Genomic DNA, 22278 nt, shown 5'->3' on the forward strand with positions numbered 1-22278 from the left:
TTCTTATCTTCGTTGTCTGTAGCATTTGGAATAGCCGTTGTACTAATATTTTCTTTAGTAATATATTCTTCCCAATATCATGTGGGAGAGAGGATCTCTGGAACATGTTTGCTTTCCCTTATAAAAAAACCCAAAAAAACAAACGCACACACAAAAGAGTAAATTAAACTTGTTTATTAGCCACGTCTCACTCACAATTTCCAATTCTCTTGGGTTATTTTATTAATTTCTAGTTAACATTTTCTATGTTTACATACAATACTACATCACATACTTCATACCATATAACTATATTACATAGTACATTACTACATCACATACTACATACCATATTACTACATCAAACCCTGTCAATCACACCTAAAAATCTAATGCATCTGGAAAGTCATATCTAAACTTAACTTTAAAATCTTATTACTCCAAGTCCTATGTAAAGGGGGGTATTTTTATTTCAAGAATGAGTAAAATGTAATTGAAAATCACTTTAATATTTGAGGATAAAAGCTCTATCAGCATATTTATATACGTTAAATTTAGTATGTGTTCAATATTTTAAATTCTGTTGTTTTTTTTTCTTTTCTTTGCAGGATGACTCTGATCGAGAGATTATTTATATTGTTCCAAGTCAGTAAGTATTCGGTCAGCTTGGTCACATGACCATTGCTTTCCAGCTTCTTTTTAAAATTAAGTTTTCAGCACTTTCTAGTTTGTACTCCCATTGGAACTGTACTGTTTGTATTTCCGTCCATGTCAGCTTCTAAGACAAGGCTAGTAGCTTAATCTGCAGAAGAAAGATGAATTAAAAAAAAAAAAAAGGAGTGGAAATGGTAAAATAGGAATATCTTGAGACTGTACGCGAAACATCCAATAAAATTTTCTGATGTTCCAAATATATGCATTTTTAATTTTCTGGTTGAAAAAGATTTTCTCAAATGTTGAATTATGTATTTATTGAAAATGTTTATATTAGGATCGATCAATGATAAGCACAGAAAATTTAGACTTAAAGATGAAAAATCGATTGGAGAAAATGCAATGAATGAAATATGATCTTGAGCTGGTGAATCTCCCTTCCATTTGAAGGGTCTTTATAAATTGCAGAAATGTATCTGTCATTTGATTGGTTCTACCCTTCCTTTTTCACCACAACTTCTCTCTCACAGATGTGATGTTGCTAGTCTCAGTCTTTTCTATAAATACTATTATGACATGTGTTCTTCAGAATTATCTGATCTATTTCCTGCTTCCTTTGTTCCAGCACATTTGGTCTATTGGTCTCCATCAATTTACTGTTTTAATACCTCATTGTAATACAGCTTCCTATTCAAGTAGCTTCTTTCTAAAGACTGCAAGGTTGTGGAACTCTCTTCCTGCTCCCTGTTTTCCTCCTACCTACAGCTTTGGTCTTTTTAAAACTAAAATCAATAGGCATCTCCTGTGTTTACGATAATTATCTTTAGTTCTTGTTAGCTTCTTACATCAAGTGGTTTCATGCCTTGTCTGGAGTAATTTCCATAAAAAATCAATGATAATAATAATGACTGCACAAATACTTAGTTGGAAATCTACAGCACTTCATTCTTCTAAGAACCTATTTTTGCTGTATGCTCTGTCAAAAACTCACTGTATTTTATAAAAAATAGCATTAATTCTGCAACATAAAAAATTGAAATTTACTTAAAATTCAATTTCTATTTGTTCAGTGAGAGGACATAGAACATCTTATCTTTAACTCATGTTCTCGATTATTATTTTTGTATTGCATTTTCACCCCAAACAAGGGAGTTGAACAGCAAGATGTGTATTTACATTACATTTGAACTTCTGCATGTCAGTACAGCCAGGGAAGCAGGAACTCTGAAGAGAATTCCAAAGTCTAGCAGTTCTAGGGAAGAAATTATTAGACTTCTGGCATCTGGGGATCTCTATTGTATAGGGGTGGGATTTTGCTGCTTGTCGGGTTAGTCAGAAGTATTTACATTGATAGAGCTTTTATCCTCAAATATCAAAGTGATTTTCAATTGCATAAATTTTTTGTGCTTACCGTTGGTCGATCCTGATTAAGGGCTGGTAGTTCGTCGAAGCACCTACCATTAAAATACTTGTAAAACAGGCAAAGGGATGCAACATTTACCAGTTATTTTAGATGAAAAGGAACTTTGAGTTATTAATTGAAGTCACTCTGCTGTTTTGTTCTTTAAAAGCATAAATTAGTTATTCGTTAATGTTTGAATTGTTTGCTTTATTTGTGTTATTTAAAAACTATACCAGAACACTGCCGCTCTACAACTTTGGCAATAGTGATAAAAAGTATAAGCAACTTATAATTTCAGTGACCAAACTAGAAAATAACAATACTGTTGTATAGCTTTGCCAGAATTACGGGTTAATTCTTCTGAATCACTGGGAAGGGGGGGGGAATAACTTTATTATATAGATAAGCAATACCCATACTTAGCCTATTAATTACATTTTTTTTTTTTTTTTTAAACAATTATAGACTCGCTCTTGAATAGTTAAATGTTGTTGATTATTCTACATCATCAACAAAAGATACTACAGATCCATTCTTAACAAAAAAGAAACCAAAAAAACTGTAACATAAAATGCGGTTGTTGGTTTTTTATTACACACAAAATTATTTTAGACTTTAGTCAAACTAGGCAGAAACAAACAAACAAAAAACAACAGACACAATTAATTTAGAATTTATAATGGGGGATTAGTTTTGCATAGAACTTTAATGCAACATGCTGCTTTTTTCTTTTTATTAACATACAAAGTATTCCAGAACATAAATATATTAATTCACTTCCTGCTCGTTTGGGGTTAATCTTTTAGATGGGGTCCTACCAAATTGGTTATATTGTTTTTGAAGAATTAGATAACTTAAAGTTGTGTGCGTTTAAATATACTCTAGCAGACGACTTTTGACAATGGTGGTGAAAATTAAATTTGGAGAAGGGTGGGTGGGTGTAAAAGAAGCAAAAGTGCTCAATTGTACCATAATATTTGTTCATTGTGTCTCTTTTTGTCCGACAGTGTGGTTGTGAAGGCATTTCAGAAGCTTCTAGAACGAGCCATCCTCCAAGACCTAGTGAATCACTTAACAGATAATGGTTTCTGGCCGATGTTTGAAGATCCTGAAACATATCCTGAGGCCTTCACAGCTCTTGCCAGGTAAGATTTCAAATTTAAATTAATAGAATTTATACAACTAATATTGTTTGTTTGAAAGTGATAAGATTGGTCACAATTGGATTTTCCTGGATGTGTTGAAATCCAGTTCATTCTACAGAAACGCTTTCATCAAATACTTGATCTTGTGTCTGACCTGCTGGAAAGGAGGCACATAAAATAACTAAGAAAAAAAGATCTTCCATTACTTAATTCGTGTGTGGACAAAATTTTATTATTTTTTTGTTTTAGCAAGTAATGAAACAAGGGAGATAATCTGATAATATAATTCTGCCATTTTTTTTTTTTTTTTTTTTTTTTTTTACATGGAGGTCACCACTTATCAAGGCCCGGAAGCCACTCGGGGATAAGGGTTATTGCCGCGTGTACAGTAATCAATGATATAGTATCATAGTAATCATTAGTATTGGAGATTTGATCGTGTCTTACTTAAAGGGGCGGTTAGTCAGGAATTTGTTTATGTTGGGCTTGAAGACATCCAAGTTGTAGTCAGGTGGGAAACAGGCAAACGGAAGAGAGTTCCACAGTCATGCACTTCTAAGAAGGAAGCTCTGCTCATGGAATCTACGTTTGGATTTAGGCACAGATAAAGAATGGGGAAAATTGATGACAGTAGTTTCAGCTAGACGGGTGTTTTTCGTGAAAGATTGACTAGGTGGGGCCAGAGATTGGAGCTCAAACGAGCACTGCCATTACAAAGATATAAAAAAATGACAACTCTGACATAGATAAAAAGGGAAATAATAATACTGTGTAATTTACATTGATTCAGTTTTTTTTTTTTTTTTTTTTTTACACAAGATTTTTTTTTCTAATACAGGAGTTAATTTATGTTTTCCATCAAACAAAACGATTTTCTTTTATTTTTATTTTATTATTGGAATCCTTTTGAGATGAGTAATTCATATATTTACTAGTAGGAGGCTGCTCGGCTTTGACCAGTCGTAAAATACACTTAAATATGATATTTTAATTTGTTCAGATTTCGTATATATTATTATAGAGTCGTGATTTTAAAAATAAAAAAAAAAATATTTTAGCACCATCAGCTAGAATCAAAAGCTAAATTGTATCATTCAAAGCTGGTGACATTACTACTGTACCAACGTGATATGCATATGAACTGATTAAAAATAAACTAAGATGAATGTACAAAATGTATAACGATTTTTTCAATTTTGACCCATTTTTGACCCCTTAAAAACTATTTTAACTGGCTTAAAAAACCCATGAAAGGATGGTTCATAAAAAATCCAATCATTTGAGGCCCTTAGATCCGCTCTGCAACTTTTAGTTTCGGAAGAGATAGTTTTAAAATATGAAGACAACGGACAGACAGACAGACAGACACAGTGCCTTTTATAAATTGGATTTATTTATTTGCAGGCTATTATCCTCATCTTCTAATTGTTGTTTCATAACGTTTTGGCCAATTATTCCTCTGGCCTTTGTCCGGTGGTAAATGTTGAGTTTCTTATTATTATTTTCAGTAATTACTTCCTTCCATAGTTGTCGTCTCACTACGTTTTGGCCAACTAAGCCTCTGGCCGACTTTGAGTAGGATTGAAACTGCTATCTTCAGATGATGCTCACCTGGAACCGTAGAGATTCAACGTCTCTATCCACTGCACCACGGGCTCCAAAGGGTGATCATGGTTGGATTTTTTGGTCTTATAAATCCAAGTATTTCCGTTCTTATCTGGGTTTTCTATCATTGGATCTCTACCGAATGGTCTATTATTTTTATTATTGGAATCCTTTTGAGATAAGTAATTTATTTATTTGTGGACTTACAGTTAAGACACTCAGCATTCCTATCCTGTTGCGATTTGCCACCTGACGAAGGTTAGAGGAATAGTTGGCTGAAACGTTCTGAAACAAGAAGATGAGGATAATAGTTCGCAAATAATAAATAAAAATCTAAAATGATTTCTGTTTTTTTTTTTCTTTCAAGACATTTGGCTCAGAATAATCCACATTTGGTGCCTCAGATTGTGATCAACTTAAACCCTGCTCTATCCAGTTACCATGAACCTCAACGGATTGTAACGGCAGCATTTTATGCTGAAGTAAGTTTATATCTCTCATTTGAAATTGGTTTCATAAAGAAATTTGCACCCATCTTTATTTTAGTGCATGCTTGTTTTCTATTTTGCTTTTTTAAATTCTTCATTTAATATTATGAAAACAAATATTGAGCAACAAAAAATAAGACAAAAGCTGTAAGCTGCCCTATTACGGGTTGAGGTTTAGTTTAACTGCCCATATAAATAGATTGAATTCTTTTGTGATCATCATGGTAAAAAATGGCATCAATTGGACAGTGCAACTACAGCAAAAACATTTTGATTAGTGGATTATTTTTTTGATGTGAATATTTTTTGTTTGATTGTTTTTGTTTCTTTACTATTTAATTGCCGCCCCCAGAAGGGCAGAATTAGACACAAAGTCAGTTTATAATGTGAGAAAGAATCCAGCTCTCCAAAAAGAGACACTCTGGATAGGAACAAAAATACTAATTACCTCAGGTTAGAAGAATTTCTCCTTCACTGACTGAGGACAGAAAAGGTAAAGTGTAGTATAAGAACAGATACTACACTTTGTTCCTAGCCAAAAAGATTTTATGATTGTAATGTAGTCGCTGGCTCCATCATTTAAATGACTAAGCCAGAACACATAAACATGTTAATGACTCATGTGCTGAGTTAATGTCACGTCAGCATTTAAGCAGTGACGTGAGCGTGACATCACGGAATGAAATGCATGTGTATACGCATCAAGATTGGAAGGAAAAGAGAAAGAGAAGAAAAAGACGCATAGCAATTTGAAACGTACGCTTGAGAAGCGCGCGAGCCTCCTTCTCCTAGACTTTCGAAAGCGAGCCGGACGATCTGTAAGTCCTAGAGAGAATTATGGCCACACCACAGCTGGTTGTAACTAAAAAAGAAAGAACTTCTTTCTGATGAGAAAGAATGTCACGTTGTGAATATGTGTCGGCGACTTGTGCATGAAACAAAGAAAATAAATAACTTTTTCGTTCACCTAAAACGTTTGTGTCAAAGTTTTACTGTCTTTGCGACTGTCTCTATATACAACATTTGGGTCCATTTTAAAAGTAATCGTAATGTTACTTGATGACTTGACTATGGATTACTGAATTAATGATGTTTCCATTCAGTCTCAAGAGACAAAGGATACCCCCTGTAAGGCTAGCTGCATATATAATTGGGAGGCAAGAGTTGCATAATCGCCAACAACACCTTTCTGAATTGGTACTGCTTGAGTTTAGTGGTAAGAAGAAGTTCAGGACGACTGGAAACAATGCCAAGATAAGCGGAGAACAAATGCAGAACCTGGAATTCCCAAATGGTCACCTATTTCAGTACTGATCAGGCTCAACGTTGCTTAACTTTGATGATCTAACGGGAACCGGTGTGTTAGCATGATTATTGAAAAGCACCAAAATATTGGAAGAGAATGAGCTGCATCATATGATTTTTACTGGATTCAAAAATACTCATTCTGTGGTTGTTCGTTGTGGGACAACAATGATTGAACAAAACTTCATCTTCGCTTCCAATTAGACAAACATTTTTTTTAAAATAGACTTACAGCGAACATTTTTTTAAAATAGACTTACATTTACCTATAAAGTCACAATATTTCTTTTTTACCTATTTATTTGCCATATGCCAAAATTTATTCAAGTTCTTGTATAACTAAAAATGTAGCGACTTACTCGCAAAGTGATTCCTACAAGCATTAAAAAGCAAATTGCTCTAATTATTTACACTCCTTCCTTCTCCGTTTCATTAGAATTCACTTTCCTCCTTTTTAGATGTTTTTGTATCACTTTTGTATTATTTACTTTCAAAAAATTTTCTCTACAAATTTTCATGGCTTTAGCATGTTTAGATAGAGTTTTATTGCAAAAGACATTTTGAAAAAAAAAAAAAATTTCTTTCAATTCGTGTTTCACTCCAAATCTTAAAAATGGCATATTTTCTACAATTGCTTGGATTTAAAGGTTTCAATTTTCAGGATTGCCTTGTTTTCATGCCACCTACCTCGGTTCAAATTTTAAGAAAATTTATGTGATAAACTTGCTGCTTTTTCTGAGTGGACATTTGGTTTACTTTCGAAAATTTCATAACTCTTGCTTTATTTTGTCTTTTAGTCCTCACATTCCATGAATGATGTTTCTGACAAAGGGAGAAGAATCGCTATTTTCTGGATCAAAATTTATCCATCTAACACTTATCGTTGGCTCGTTTTTTACTTTTTTGTTTTAGCGGTTTACATCTAGTTGTTTCATGTCTTGTTTGGAGCGATTTCCATCAAAACAAGAATATATTTTATCTATTCGGAAAAAAAAATAATAAAAAGATTTAATATGAAATTAATCCAGTGTAATCGATATCATCGAAGAACTATGGAATCAGAGTCAAAGTCTTCAAATACTACTGGATCCACTGGGTTCAATTATGCACTAGTATTGTTGGGAAGGGTATAAACCCAGCTTCCTATCTATGGGTAAAAATAGCAACTTTTGTATACAATAAAATGCTTATAATAGGTATTGTTTCCCAATAAAATAGGTCTGAAAATATTCCACAAAACAAATGAAAACTGTGGAACTTCCTATTTTGAGATCACAAGAAATGAAGAGAAGTTAATCGTATCATCTCGGTTCCCATAGTATGCACATTAATTGTTAACTCCCTTGATTTCTGAGAGTTTCAACTAAATTAAAATGAAACAAAGGAAAATACAATGTATCTGCAAGATTTCAGCATTTTCATCATTATTTTAATTCCTTTCAACTGACTCTCTTCAAACCAACAAACATTAAAATTTTTACATTTTCCGGTAATTCATATTATTTGCATTCTTCGAACTGCTTTACTCATCTTCAGTGTTATTTTCACAATGTTTCGGTCAATGTAGCCAACGACCTTCTTCGGGTGTCTCTTGTCTAACTTGTAAATATTTTTATTGAATTCAGAAGTCTTTTTAAAAATTTATACTAGAATTGTCCACAAGGACCCATGCCATAATGGATAAAGTAATTGATAAAATTCGGTTGCAAGTTACATTCTTCTGAACGTTGAAATTTCAATCCTCAGTGCAGGCAACATCCAAAATACAATTGTGAATTACTTAGGACTTATATCCAATCATAGCTGGTGGAATGAAAGCATGTTTAACCCTGTGGATTGAATAAAGAGTTCTGTCCAAAATTTCATACAGATTCACGAGTTTGAAAGGAATATACATTTGAAGAAGGTTGGTTACATCAAGCAAAATGTGAAAATAACAAAGATAAGAATAGTAGTCTGAAGAATCACAAATAATATGAATAATCAATCCACATCTAAAAAAATTCAAAAACGTTTTACATTTCCTATCAACAAAATTAATTTTTACTCTCACCACAGCATCCAATGTATAAATATTGATTGTTGTTTCATGTTTATTCTTAATGAAACTCTGAGTAAAATATTGAATCAAATTATGATCATCTATTAATCTCTTTTTGTTCACATTCGTTTGTCATTTTTGTTTTGGATGAATGTCATTTGTAAGGAAATAATTTTGCTACGATTAACTCTGATTAACTATTTAAAAATGTTAGTTTTTGATGCATGATATTTGAAAGTTAATTGTGAAATTCTTTTGTTTTGAAGCTGATCAATCAAAAATGTCCAGAAAAGAATGCTCTGATTGAGTCAATGATCAATGGTCTACTTGGTCGAATGGTTGACAGTTGCCATTTGGTACGAATGTATTGTATTCGTGGTTTGGGAAACCTTGGGAGCATGGGAAAAGATATGGTAAGTGATGAAGGTTTTGTTTGGAAAAAAAAATTTTTTTTTTCTTCATAAGTCTAAATGCAAACATTTTTTAAATAAAATTATGAAACAACTTCACATTAAAAATATTGATAATGTGGTGATGCCTATGTAAAAAAAAAAAGAAAAAAAACACGTCTGTGTATTTCATGTATCAGTATAACTTTGATAATTACAAATAGAATTATGTTTTTATTTACTATTTTATTAAGTAAAAAATCTAGTAGCATAAATAAAAGAAATTTTGGTACTTGTCCATAATACCCCTCCCCCCGGAAAAAACAAAAATTAAGAAAAATCTGTATGATGTACGTGTCTGTTATGCCAAGAAAATATCATACACCAAAAATCATGTAAATCGATCAACTACAAAGGTTGAACAAAATAATGGAAACAAAGTGTTTATTTATATAGAAATAATTTTTAAGTGATTAATGGGAATTTGTAGACATTATAAGGCTTGTTGAATTATTTGCCATTATTCCAACTGTTTTCAAAATGGCATCATGAAATTGTCGATTGTAGTTTATCAATAAAATTTGAATTTCTTATTTTACAATAACGATCAATTTACATGATTTTTGGTGTATGCGATTTTTTTGTCTATTGGGTACGTACATCATAAAGATTTTTTCTTTATTTTTCTTTTATCAAGGGGAGAAGGGGTTCTGGACAAGCACTGATTTTTTTTGTGTTAATCCATTAAACATAATTTAATTACTGTTAGAAAGAAACCTTCAGATTGTCCTTGAACCGTTTCCGCTGCCCTCCTGCGGATCTTTTTCCTTTGGATGGTTTACCATAATGGAGCTGTTTTGGGAGCCTTCAATCAGGCATGCGGCATATATGACCTGCCCAATGAACCTGGCTCTGCTGTAACATGGTGTGTACTAACGGAAGGTTTGACTGGGCTAAAACCTCTGTGTCTGGTATTTTGTCTTGTCACTTGATTTTTAACAATCTACGGAGGCAGGTCATATAGAAATTGTTTAGTTTCTTGGAATATCTGGCATATACAGTTCAAGTTTAACAATGGTAAGAATCACAGCTCAGTATACTTGGTCTGCAGCTGAATTTCTTTACGCTCACACACAGTGGGTCTGAGACATCCAAAGGCAGCACTAGCCTTGGCTAATAACATAATAAGTCATCGATGCCACAATTAAACTGGCTTTGCAAACTCACTTTTCCTTGTATTATTTGGATTCTTCTGACTGCTGTTCTCGTCTTGAGAGTAATTTTCAAATTTCGGTCGATATAACCTACAACCTTGTAGACCTGTGGCATAGTGGATAAAGTACTTGTTAAAATTCAGTTGTAAAGTTACACTCTTCTGGAGGTTGGAGGTTCAATCCTTAGTGTGGGCGACACTCAAAATATAATTGCAAATTCTAGCCGGCCATGATCAACAAAACGAGAGCATGCTTCACCTGTGAATTAAATAAAAGGTTCCGTTCGAAATTCCGTGCAGATTCTTGAGTTCGACAGAAAGCTCTCCAAGTTCGACAAGATACACCTAATTAAAGTCGGAAGTTATATCGACAGAAATGTTGTGAAAATGAATCCAAATAATATGAATAATCAATCCTAATCTCAAAAATACATAAATGTAATCAATTTTTCCTGACTCAAACAATTTAATGCAAGATTCATGGGCGACTTAATGGGTAACATATTTTCTATAATAAATTTTATTTTAAAAATCTTATTAAAAACAAACAAAACAAAGTGAAACCAAATTGAAAGTAAAGACTCCTGGACAATGCCAGCTAGGCACAGCTTATCTATAAAAGTGAGAATGTGTGTGAAGACACTTCTCAACCTATATACTCAACAAATTTTTGATCTACAGACTTGAAATTTGGTATATAGAGTATTCAGACATGTGGAAAACTTTTTAATTGGTTTTCATCTGGTAAAGGGCCGTTAAAGATTTAAAATTGAAAAATTGGTATGTGGGGGGGTCATCGGATTTTTATCGATTGTTTCATGATTGTGCATGCGCAAATCGTTCACATTATTTTCGAAATAAGTAGGTTTGAAAACACTTTTAAAAATCATGCTAAGCTGGTCTAATGGTTATCATACTTGACTCATTGTCTTTAGGTTTTGGTTTTGATATCAGCTCGAGTATTTTTTTTCTTACAAGAAGTGAAATGTTTAAAAAAAACATAATACTCGCATACACATGTCTCGGTTTCTTTCTTTTTTTTTTTACTTCATTTTTTTACTTCATTTTTTTTAAGTGATTTAACATTGTGTTTAATACCGGGCAACACCGGGTACATCTACTATATTATAATACATAGCTAAAATTATTAACAAATCATTATTGAAATCATTATTTCAACAAAATGTCAAGTTATTATGTGCATTAAACATTACAGAGTTCATTTCTAATTCTATCAAGCTGAAGAAATTTAGGTTCTTGTTCAGAATTACTCCTATATTTAAGAATAAAGAAAAATTTGTATGATGTACATACCTAAACAACAAAACAGAAAATCCCATATTCCAAAAATCATGAAATCGATCAAGTAATTTTATTTTTATAAAGAAAATTATTTTTAAGCAATTAGTGCTAATTCATAGGCATTACAACATAAATCCATAAATTTCACAAGTTTAAATTATTTTTGAGTTATCTACCCTTGTTTATTGACTGTTTTTCAAATTGCGGGCAAAACAGTCTCTCTTTGGTTACTTATGAAATTTGATTTTCTTTATTGAAAATAAAACTTTGACCAATTTATATGATTTTTAGAATATGACATTTTCTTTTCATAACAAATACGTTTATCATACAGATTTTTACTTATTTATTTCTGTTTTTTTTTTATACAGGGAGAATTCTGCATAAGAACCAAAATTTACTTACATAGAAATGGTTGTGCAATATAATGGTGCAACTACGCATACTCACCTCCTATGTTGCGTATGTTTACATTTTAAAGTTTGCAAAAAAAATTTTTTTTTTTTCAGGTTCAGAAATATTCTACGACAGTTTTGTCTGCCTTGATGTCTGGATTGGACGACAAAGATGATATGAATGACAGCATCACTCTTGAAGCAATGAGTGGATTGTCCCGGGTGATGTCCGTCATTGATGAAGAGGACATTCGATCGATACTTATCAATGTTATCCTTAAGATCCGACCTTGTTTTGAAAAGGTAAGACAGTGATTTGAGAGTAAAGCACGGGTAACCATTTCATCTATAACATTTTTATTCTTTTTTTATAATTTCTTTTCTGTTTATTTAATTAATTTTTTTTCTGTTATTTGTTCCCTTGATATTTTTTCTTCCTTCTCTTTCATTAATTTCTTTCATTTTTTGCTTACTATTTTATTTAAATATTTTCTGTTTGTGTTTTATTTTTTGTTATTCATTCCCTTGATATTTCTTTTCTTTATTTTTTCTTTTTTTCCTTTCTTTCATTAATTTCTTTCTTTTTTTGCTTACTTTTTTCCTTTAGCCCTTCTTTTTAATTCTTTTTCTTTTTATATCCATACTGCCTTCATTTTTTTTTTTTTTTTTACTTGGGAGTCACCACTTATCAAGGCCTGAAGGCCACTCGAGGATAAGAGTTATTGAATGTAAGGTGGTAATTTAGTAATCATGGTGTAAATTGGGTAGAATTTGATTATTTACGGAGACGGCTTAACAGGAACTTGTTTACATTGGATTTGGAGGCTACCATGTTGTATTCAACTGGGAAGCAGGCCAGTTGAATAGTGTTCCACAGACTCGCAGTTCTGGGAAAGAATCTTTGTTCATGGAATCTGTGTTTAGATTTAGGCGCAGATGGGGAGTAGGGGAAATCGTATATAGCGGTTGTAGTTAGTTGTGTATTTTTTGTGAAAGTTTGGCAAGGGGGGAGACAATAGATTGGAGTTCAGTCGAACACTTACCATGAAAATACTGATAGAGCAGAGACAAGCTCACAATGTCTCTTCTGTGGGGAAGAGGTTGCAGCGAAGAGAAAAGGGCATCACCTACTAGGTTTTGAACTCTATCAAGGCTTGATAGGGCATGCTGAGCATCTCCTGGCCAGATATGGCAACAGTACTCCATTTTAGGGCATACCGGGCTTTTATACAGATAAAGGATTGTATCAGCAGTGAGATACCTTCTGGAGCAGTAGAGTGATCTAACCATTTTTTTTAACAACACAACTGGCATAAGAAACTCTAAACAGCCACGATCAACTCTAGTTTTTTAATCACTTTATTCACTTCTACCTCTTATGAGTAACAAGCCCGAGGTAATTTGATACTCACTTTGCCAGCTTATCGTGATATGCTCCATCTCTAAATTAAAAGGCGTTTCAAGATACATGTGTCCTGTAGTGATCTTGCAATTGCAGTCAATATTTTTTAATTTTTGAGAGCTTCTTCTCAGTGCACGGCAATGGATCCCCAACTAGAGCAGGCTATCGGTCAATTTGATTGAAAAACTGGGTAGTTTTATTGATTTCGATGACAATAAAAAGATGGGAGTGTGAAACATTCATTGATCATCATTCAATCCCGGGCAACGTCGGGTCACCATGCTAGTCTTGCTACAAACACAATTCAACTAAATGATTACTCACTGATATATGCCATTAATATACAGCACACCATTTGATTCAGCAATTTTTTGTCTCACTGTGAACAACGTTGTATAATTATGAAAGATAAAAAGTTGGATCATGTTTCTATTAAGCACTCCAATCTGGAAGAAAAATGAGATGGTCAACATTTTCGTTATTGTCAGTTATTAAAGTGAACAGTTTTGAAGCTGAAGTGAAGTTTTATTCATTTTATCGTTTTTATTGTTTCTAATCTAAAGAAAATCTCAGCCTTGATCAAAGATGAAGACCCAGACTTGCTGGTTACTGTCAGACGGCTATGAATTGTCAAAATGAAATTGTTCTTTTGTGGATGCCAAAAAATGTAAATCAGTGGGGAGAGGACATACTATGCATCTATAAAAACCTACATGATTTCTCTCAATCAAACTAAATAATTTAAAAAGTGAAGTGGAGCAAAATACATTATTCTATTGCTAATAACATGGTACAACAATGATAAATGAGAATTGGTTAGTGATGTAATGAATAGGAGTACATCTGGGTCTTTTCTCTTTAGAAGAATATGATTGGCTGGTTAAGCCATAAATACTGACTGGTAGAGCTGCCTGAGAGTGACATTGAAAGGTACACCCAAGCTGCATGCTAAAGATATAACAGCTCCAACTCCAAACACTTGTTCAGTAAGGCAAGTGACATCAAATACAGTAGCGAAGAATATTCAGCTACTTCAAAGGAATATCACCTTCTTGCGGAACATATCAATTAATTAGAACCAAACTTGGGATTGTCAACTTAAATGCTATTTGGGTATGACTTTGAAAATGGAAGAAGATAACTTTGTATATTATATATATATATATTGTATTAGTAATTTATAAAATATATATTTCGATTAAGCTACACTGAATATTCCACATTTCATCCACTCTAGGATTCTTCAGGCTTATGCGCATAAGCCTGAAGAATCCTAGAGTGGATGAAATGCAGAATATTCAGTGTAGCTTAATCGCCATATATATTTTATAAATTACTAACTAGCTCTACCTACGTATTGAGCACTTTTGAAGTAAATACTTAAAGTTTACGCATAAATTTATACTTTTGTATATTAATTTTATGTGAGTAAATGAAGTAGTTATATTGTATTATAGATTAGATTAATTGAAAAAGATTTGTGACATTACAACTTATTGATGAGGAAGAGGAGGAGAAAACTCTGAAATAGTATTATAATTTTTGCCACTAGATTTAAGCAACGTCAACACTAGAGAAAGTGAGGTTTCCATTGCCTCTCATGAAAAAAAAAAAGTATAGCTTTTCTTTATTTGATATTAGCTTTATTTATCCAGAGTTGCTTGTTAAGTTATTTTTTTTTCACAATTTTTATTCATATTATTTAGATTCTTTGGACTACTGTTTTCATCTTGAGTCTTATTTTCACAACATTTCGATTGATGTAACCTCTGACTTTCTTCAAGTGTATCTTGTTGAACTCTAGTATGTTTCAATTTCCTGTGGCAGTAGTTGGTAAAATTCAGTTGTAAAGTTATTCTTTTGGAGTTTGAAGGTTTAATCTTCAGTGCAGGTGATACTCAAACTACAATTGCGAATAACTTTGGACTTCATGGCTGCTAGAACAAGAGCATGGTAGCTGGGTTCAGTTTAAAATTCTGTGCAGATTTCAGAGTTCCACAGTAATCCGAGGCATCCAAATAATATAAATAATAAATCCTCATTGTAGTCTAAAATGTAATTAACAAAAATTAATACAAACCAATGGTGAAGAGCTCACTTTCGGTTCGGTTACAGATCAGGTCTGCCAATGGGCTAGATCTATCCTGCCCACAGTGACGGTTGGGTTTCGCCCGACAGCTATAGAAAACGGGTCAATAGATCATTCAGCGTCAGTTGAGGATTGCCCTGGTCGCGTGTTGCTACGTTCATGCTCGGGATCATGTTCATTCAGTTGGACGGTGTTGCTTGGGATCATGTTCTATCAATTTGACAGTATTGCTCAGGATTGTGTTCCATTAATTCGATGGTGCCTCTTTAGCAGATGTGAGTTCTGTCGGATGTGTGTTGGATTTTCATAATACCAACGTATTTAACCACGCTCATCTAAAAAATTCATAAATATATTCTTCAATTATTTATTATACATTCTCTAAATTTTATTAATTCTATTGACAATATTTGATAGTAAATAAAAAAAAAATCAGAACAGATAAATAATGGAAGAATAGAATTCAAGTCTAAAAGTGATCCAAGTGAAAAGGAAGTCTCACAAATTGGTGATCACATTTTCAAAATTTTTCAAACTTTTTCAGGAAAATGAGATTGTAGTTTTGGTTTGAAGAAAGCTTTAAAAAGGTTGAAATAAATTATTAACGTAAAAACAGTGCTTTTGCACTGGATTTCCGTCATGTAAACCACTGGAATAAGCCGAGTAGCGATAAAATTTTAAGAGGAAACAGAAACTAACATTTATCGAATACTAATTACAATACAAAAATAATAGCAAACAAAATATAACAACCTATCAATAATATAAATAGAAACATATTTTTTTGTTTTTATTTTTTTAGGATTAGAGTTTTACTGATTAAATTTGCATGTGATTAAAAAGTAAATTTTTTTTCTAATTTATTAAAAGTCGTCTGCTTTGATTTTTATTGATTAAGCATATTTGTCATCGTCTTTTTCATTGGCTGATCACCTTTATCAGTGCTGTTCCAGCAGTTTACATCAGCTGCTGATTGAGCCTAAGCCAGCATTTACAGAAATCCAGTGTATCCTAAAAACATAATCCACATAAGTGATTTTTATTTTTAGGTGATATGCTTAGCCTGAATTAAATAATTTTTAAAATAAATTATAACAAAATACATCATTCTATTCCTAATAAAATAGTACAACAATAAGAAATGAGAATTGGGTAATCACAAGTAAAGTTTGATTTGCCAACTTAAATATTATTTGGGTCTGACTTTAGAAATATGACAAGATAACTTTGTATGTTATATATTAGATTAATTTAATTACCAAACTTTGTAATATTAACATTTCATCTATATATGAGTATACTCTGTTGAATGGAAAAATAAGTTTAATGCATAAAATAAAAATATTTTTTGTTCTCATGGTTTATTCAGTTTATGATAAAAAGAAAATCACATGGATAAATTATGTTTTTTTTTTTTTTAAATAGTTTGTGTAATTGTTGCAATTCATTAATTGTAATTTTTTTTTTTTTTTTTTTTTTTTTAGGAAGTGCCCAGTGTTCGTTCACAAGCCATAATGCTGTTTGGAAATCTATCCAGATTCTCTGGGGGTCAGTCAAAAGCGGCCATTTTGGAACAAATTCATACAAATTTTGTAAGTCTGCTGCTTCATTTGAATGACGCTGAAGTAGACGTTCGCAAGGTAAATAAACTTTGTTTGAATTTCTTAAATTTCCAAAGTTCTTAAAGAAGGTGAACTTCTATAACTATGCTAGAAAATTACACGCACCTAAGAGTATCCTATATCTTTACAAAACTACAATTTGCTCATGCATGAAGTATTGTTGCCACATCTGAGTCCATACATCTACCATTAGTCTTCCACTCTTACAGGGTCCAAAAAAGAGTCTTGAATCTAATAGGTCGTTCACTATCGGCCAAGCTCCAACCTCTGTCCCATCGCCACAATGTTGTATCCCTATGTCTGTTTTACGAGTACTTTATAGTGTCTTAGTAGACATATAGAATACTGTCAAGTGTGAGTAGTTTTCTTGCATGTAACTGTACACTTTTCATTTCTACAGCAATGTTTTAGATTGTGGGAGGAAGGGTGAATGATAAAAGAAGTAGTTGGAGGAAGCAAATGACAAATAATTAAGAGAAAGTGGGGAAAGAGCAGATAAAAACAAGTGATTATTATCAAGAAAAATATATTTATATTTAGTTGGAAATGGATGATGTCATAAAGGACAACTTGACAACAACACTTGACAATTTTTGAAAGAATAACTAACATAATCCATTTTCAAATTTATATATATATATATATATATATATATATATATATATATATATATAAACTTGAAAATGCAAAACAGCTCCTAGCATGTTACAATTTTGGTATATTTTTTACATATCCATTTCGTTATGCAGAAACAAATGGTTATTATTATGTCGATACTGTCTCTTTTCATGCATATACTCTTCAAAAAAATTAGAAATTCTTTACTTAGATAGAAAAAAAATGCATGATAATATAATGCTGCAAGAAGAAAAAAGTTCATAGAAGACCTAACATCGTGTGTTTGTTTCGGCAGCCATCTTGTTAATATTGTAAAGCTAGACAGGTTTTATTCAACATATGAATTAAAGTGTTTTGAATTTTTTTTTATTCTACAAAGAAATTACTTATTATCTATCTATCATTTTGTTGACTAGGATCTGTTGAAAATACAAAACTAATTCTTTACATTTTTTTTTTATCACATACAGTTAAAAAAACATGTAAAGAATTAGTGTGTACATTAATTATATATTATTCCTCTACAATTATGTCAAGAATAAATTTTAACACTTTTTTTAATTTCCACTCATTCAATAGAGATTAAAACTTTGTTACTTTTTACAAAATTATTATTGTTTTCTAACAATTTTGTTCAATTGCTAATTTAATGACCAAACAATATTGTAATAATTTAATTTCCAAAATCCTATTTAAAAATAAAAAATGATACTCTGGTTAAATAAAAACTCCATAGTAAAAAAAAAAAAAAAAAGGTGGAACCCCAAAATATAAAAGTAAAACACTAAGTATGTGTCAAACCGCAACAAATCAATGAATTAAAAATTGCTGCCTCGTTATTAAATTTATTAATAATTATATTTTTCTTAGTCTGTCTGTCTGTCTATTTTTTCATGGAAACTACTGGTCTGATCTGGCTGAAATTTTGTGTTGACCCTTAGATGCAATGAACTAAATATTATATCTTTTCAACGCACAGTTATGGGTTGATAAAGATAAGTCACCACAATACCATATTTACTCGAGAAGTTTTGGAAACTACTGAGCTGATCTGGCTGAAATTTTGTATGGAACTTATATACAGTAAAATAAATATGATAGTATCTATTCGATACATCATGATTAATAGGATTAGTATTTAATGCAAAAATATGCACAAATTAACCATATTCAATCATTAATTTGACATAAAACACTCATCGTAAGTCAACAGGCCATAACTTTTGTTTGTTTTTAATGGTCTGAAAAGTTTAATACAATTACTTTGTGAGCCTAATTTTTAAGGAATCTCTGATTTGGGAATTGATGTAATGTTGTAAAGCAGTAAAAACAAATGAGAAAGTTTAAAATCAATTATTTAAGAAAAAATTGTTCAAGTCAACAGTCCATAACTTTTTCTCGTTTTTAAAAAGTTAAAGTGTTTAGTCAATATTTTTTTTTTTTTTCATTTTTGCAGGCCTGCAAATTCACACTCCGTTCGCTTAGTCACTTACTTGACTGTCCAAGCATTGAAGAAAAATTTCAAAAACATTTGCTGGATGATGCCAATTTATACTATGGAGAATTCATGAATGATATTGCAAAACTGATTGTAAGTACGCAGAAAGTCATTAAATATTTTAAAATATGTGAAATAAAGAAATAGGTTAACCATAATTCAACTAGCAGGATGGCTTCCAGGGAAAGAGAGGAAGACTATAATGCTCCTTTGCTAGGAGACTCGAGTGTGGCTGTCTGGTGAGCCTTGTGCGTTTTATTAATGTAATTTGGCACCTTCTGGGGTCACTGGTCTGGATTTTGCTTGGTAGGAGAGAAAAAAGAAAATAAAAATGCTTTGCGAGTTGAAAAATTAAAATTACTATAAAGCTAAATTAAAGCAAAATCATGTTGCTGGTTGAACGCGGACTTACAAAGAATAGGTAGAAGCTATGTGCGTCTTAAAAAAATGGAGGGAAACCTGCAGATTATAGCAGACATCTTCACAAACTATCCCCTGAGTGAGGTATGTTTCGATGCAAACCTAAGGGATGCCTCAGGCACTGTCTGACAATGGATCCCAAGATGACATGGAGCACTATGATGATTATAATAATAAGATAGTATATATATATATATATATATATATATATATATATATATATATATATATATATGTGTGTGTGTGTGTTTTATAGGCTATCCTACTAAGTTCGTGGAGTTGCTTCGGCAATTACACTATAATATGAAAGCCCAAGTGAACTTTAATGGATCTCTGTCTGATTCAATTTCAATTGAAAACAGTTTGAAACAAGGTGATATACTTGCTCCTACACTATTTTCCATATAGTTTGCTATGATACTGGTGCATGCTTTTAACAATTGCAATATTGGGGTGAAGTTTCGGTTTCACACATCGGGAAAACTTTAACCTTAGACGTCTCAATGCAAAGTCGAAAATTTTTTAGAACCTTGTTCTTGAACTTTTATATGCAGATGATGAAGATCTTGTTTCACATTCAGTTGAATATGGACAAGTTATCAGAGGCTTGTAAAGCTTTCAGACTTACCATCAGCCTCAAGAAAATGTTATGTATTCTCTTCCTATAGGAATTCCATATGTTGAACCAAACATCTTGGTTGATGGTAAGAAGTTAAATGTCACAGACAATTTTGTATATCTGGGTAGAACGTTGAGTAAGGACTGTACACTTGATGCTGAGATAAATCACAGAATAGTCAAAGCCAGTTCTGCTTTTAGCAAATTGGAGAAACATGTGTGGTCAGATTGGGGAAACACATCAAAAACAAAGCTAAGTGTTTACGAAGCATGCGTTATCACTATGCTGTTATATGGGTCAGAGACTTGGACGACATGTAGAAGGCATATCAAGTTATTGGAAAGATTTCAACAAAGTTGTATTTAGAGAATACTTAATATTAACTGGAAGACTCTAACGCCTGACACTGGAGTTCTTGAACGATCAAATAGTATTAGTATTGAAATGAAAATCATTCAAAATCAGATGCGTTGGACTGGACACTTGGTTAGGATGAAAGACAAAAGACTTCCTAATTAGATAGATAGGGATAAAAGACCACAACATAAACCAAGAAAAAGTTTTAAGGATTCACTAAAAAACAACTTGAAAATACTTGAGATGGATGTATATAACTGGAAATCTCAAGTGAAAGATCGATGACTGTGGAGAAAAACCATCAGAGAAAGTTGTAAGATTTTTGAAGAGCAGCGTGTAGATCTTGCTGTCTTATAACGTTTTAAGAAAGCAGGACAAAAATATGATGTCAGAGAAATTACAACAGGAACTGAAGTGCACTGTATGTGGCAGATATTGTTGGTCAAAAGCTGATTTTGTTAATCATCTGAAATCACACAATCAAAGACAGAAACGACAGTCTTATGAGGAGGCTTTTACAACACATCTGGCAATGCTAAGTTCTCATATTTGTAACAATCATCACGTGTGTATGTACAGAAGAACCCTGGGATACAGTGGCCCTAGGATATATTTTTTCGGGTTACGATGTGGAATATGTTTTTCCAGCCTCTGGTTACAGTATTTGCCCCACCTCATGATGTTATTTATAATGTTATTTGATAATATACGTGTATATTATATATTGCACTGCATTTCGTTACTAATTTTTAATGTCATATACCAGGGTTCTACTATATATATATATATATATATATATATATATATATATATATATATATATATATATATTAAAGTTTTAAAAAGAATAAGTGGAGTCATTATTAGAATTTTGAGGAAGATTGATGGGAGAGAAAAAAAATAGACACGAAAAATAGTCAAAAGACTATTCAACTATTCGCATTGTACACAAGGCCCATTCCAAACAGCGTTTCAATATTTTGGGGGCCTTAACTGTACTCATGCGCAAACCATTGCTCTGTAGGCAAAAGGAACTGTTGCATAAATTAGATCTGTTTAAAGAGCTCTGATTTCATTTTGTCCTAGGTTTTGATATATTGATGATATATCACGGGTTATTGATTCATTTAATTCACCCCGTGTAGTTTTATAATTTTTTTTTTTTGGTTTCACCCCTCCCTTCGCCCCATTTTCAATTATGTGTAAAGTGTTTTATTTTAATTGCTGCCAACGTAATCTCTTGACAAGTGTCGGACAAAAGGTACCTCGAGGTTCTCTTTTTTTTTGTTTTAATCGAATAGTCTTTTGACTATTTTTCATGTCTATTTTGTTTTTCTCCCCCCCCCCCATCGATCTTCTTCAAAATTCTAATAATGACTCCACTTATCTTTTTAAAAATTTTAATAAAATTTTTTACCACTAAAAACCTTATATATATATAAAGTTGAGCCATTTGTGTCAAACTGATTTTGTTTCTTTGTCTTTTGTTCAGATCAAAGAGATTCCTGAAAAGATTAACCAGTATTTGATGTCTTGTATGTCCTTCTATAATAGTATTTGGGCCGAAATACGTGCCAATGCAGCCATGTTCTCAGGTAAGCAAGATTATTGAATATCTACTCAACGATTGGACCAAATTAGCCATTTTTTAACCTAATTTCATGTTAATTATTTGTTACTTTGGGTCAAACATGGTGAAATCTTTTCTTATTGAGAGTCAAAACTTGAGTTTACT

At 32.1% G+C, this 22278-nt stretch overlaps 1 protein-coding gene across 3 annotated transcripts in view; it reads left to right on the forward strand.

Moving 5' to 3' along the window:
• The window catches only part of LOC145277536 (maestro heat-like repeat-containing protein family member 1), a 216739-nt gene that overhangs the window by 161230 nt on the left and 33231 nt on the right, over nucleotides 1–22278 (forward strand). For all 3 annotated transcript variants that reach the window (XM_080128991.1, XM_080128993.1, XM_080128992.1), the window contains 8 exons: nucleotides 588–628; nucleotides 3043–3180; nucleotides 5153–5267; nucleotides 8886–9032; nucleotides 12033–12221; nucleotides 16894–17049; nucleotides 19106–19240; nucleotides 22036–22138. In XM_080128991.1, coding sequence (XP_079985117.1) covers nucleotides 588–628; nucleotides 3043–3180; nucleotides 5153–5267; nucleotides 8886–9032; nucleotides 12033–12221; nucleotides 16894–17049; nucleotides 19106–19240; nucleotides 22036–22138 — 1024 coding nt within the window. The remainder of the gene's footprint in view (nucleotides 1–587; nucleotides 629–3042; nucleotides 3181–5152; nucleotides 5268–8885; nucleotides 9033–12032; nucleotides 12222–16893; nucleotides 17050–19105; nucleotides 19241–22035; nucleotides 22139–22278) is intronic.

The sequence above is a fragment of the Euprymna scolopes genome, chromosome 6 (assembly GCF_053919585.1).
Source record: "Euprymna scolopes isolate OS-2025 chromosome 6, ASM5391958v1, whole genome shotgun sequence".
In the NCBI taxonomy this organism is placed as follows: domain Eukaryota; kingdom Metazoa; phylum Mollusca; class Cephalopoda; order Sepiida; family Sepiolidae; genus Euprymna; species Euprymna scolopes.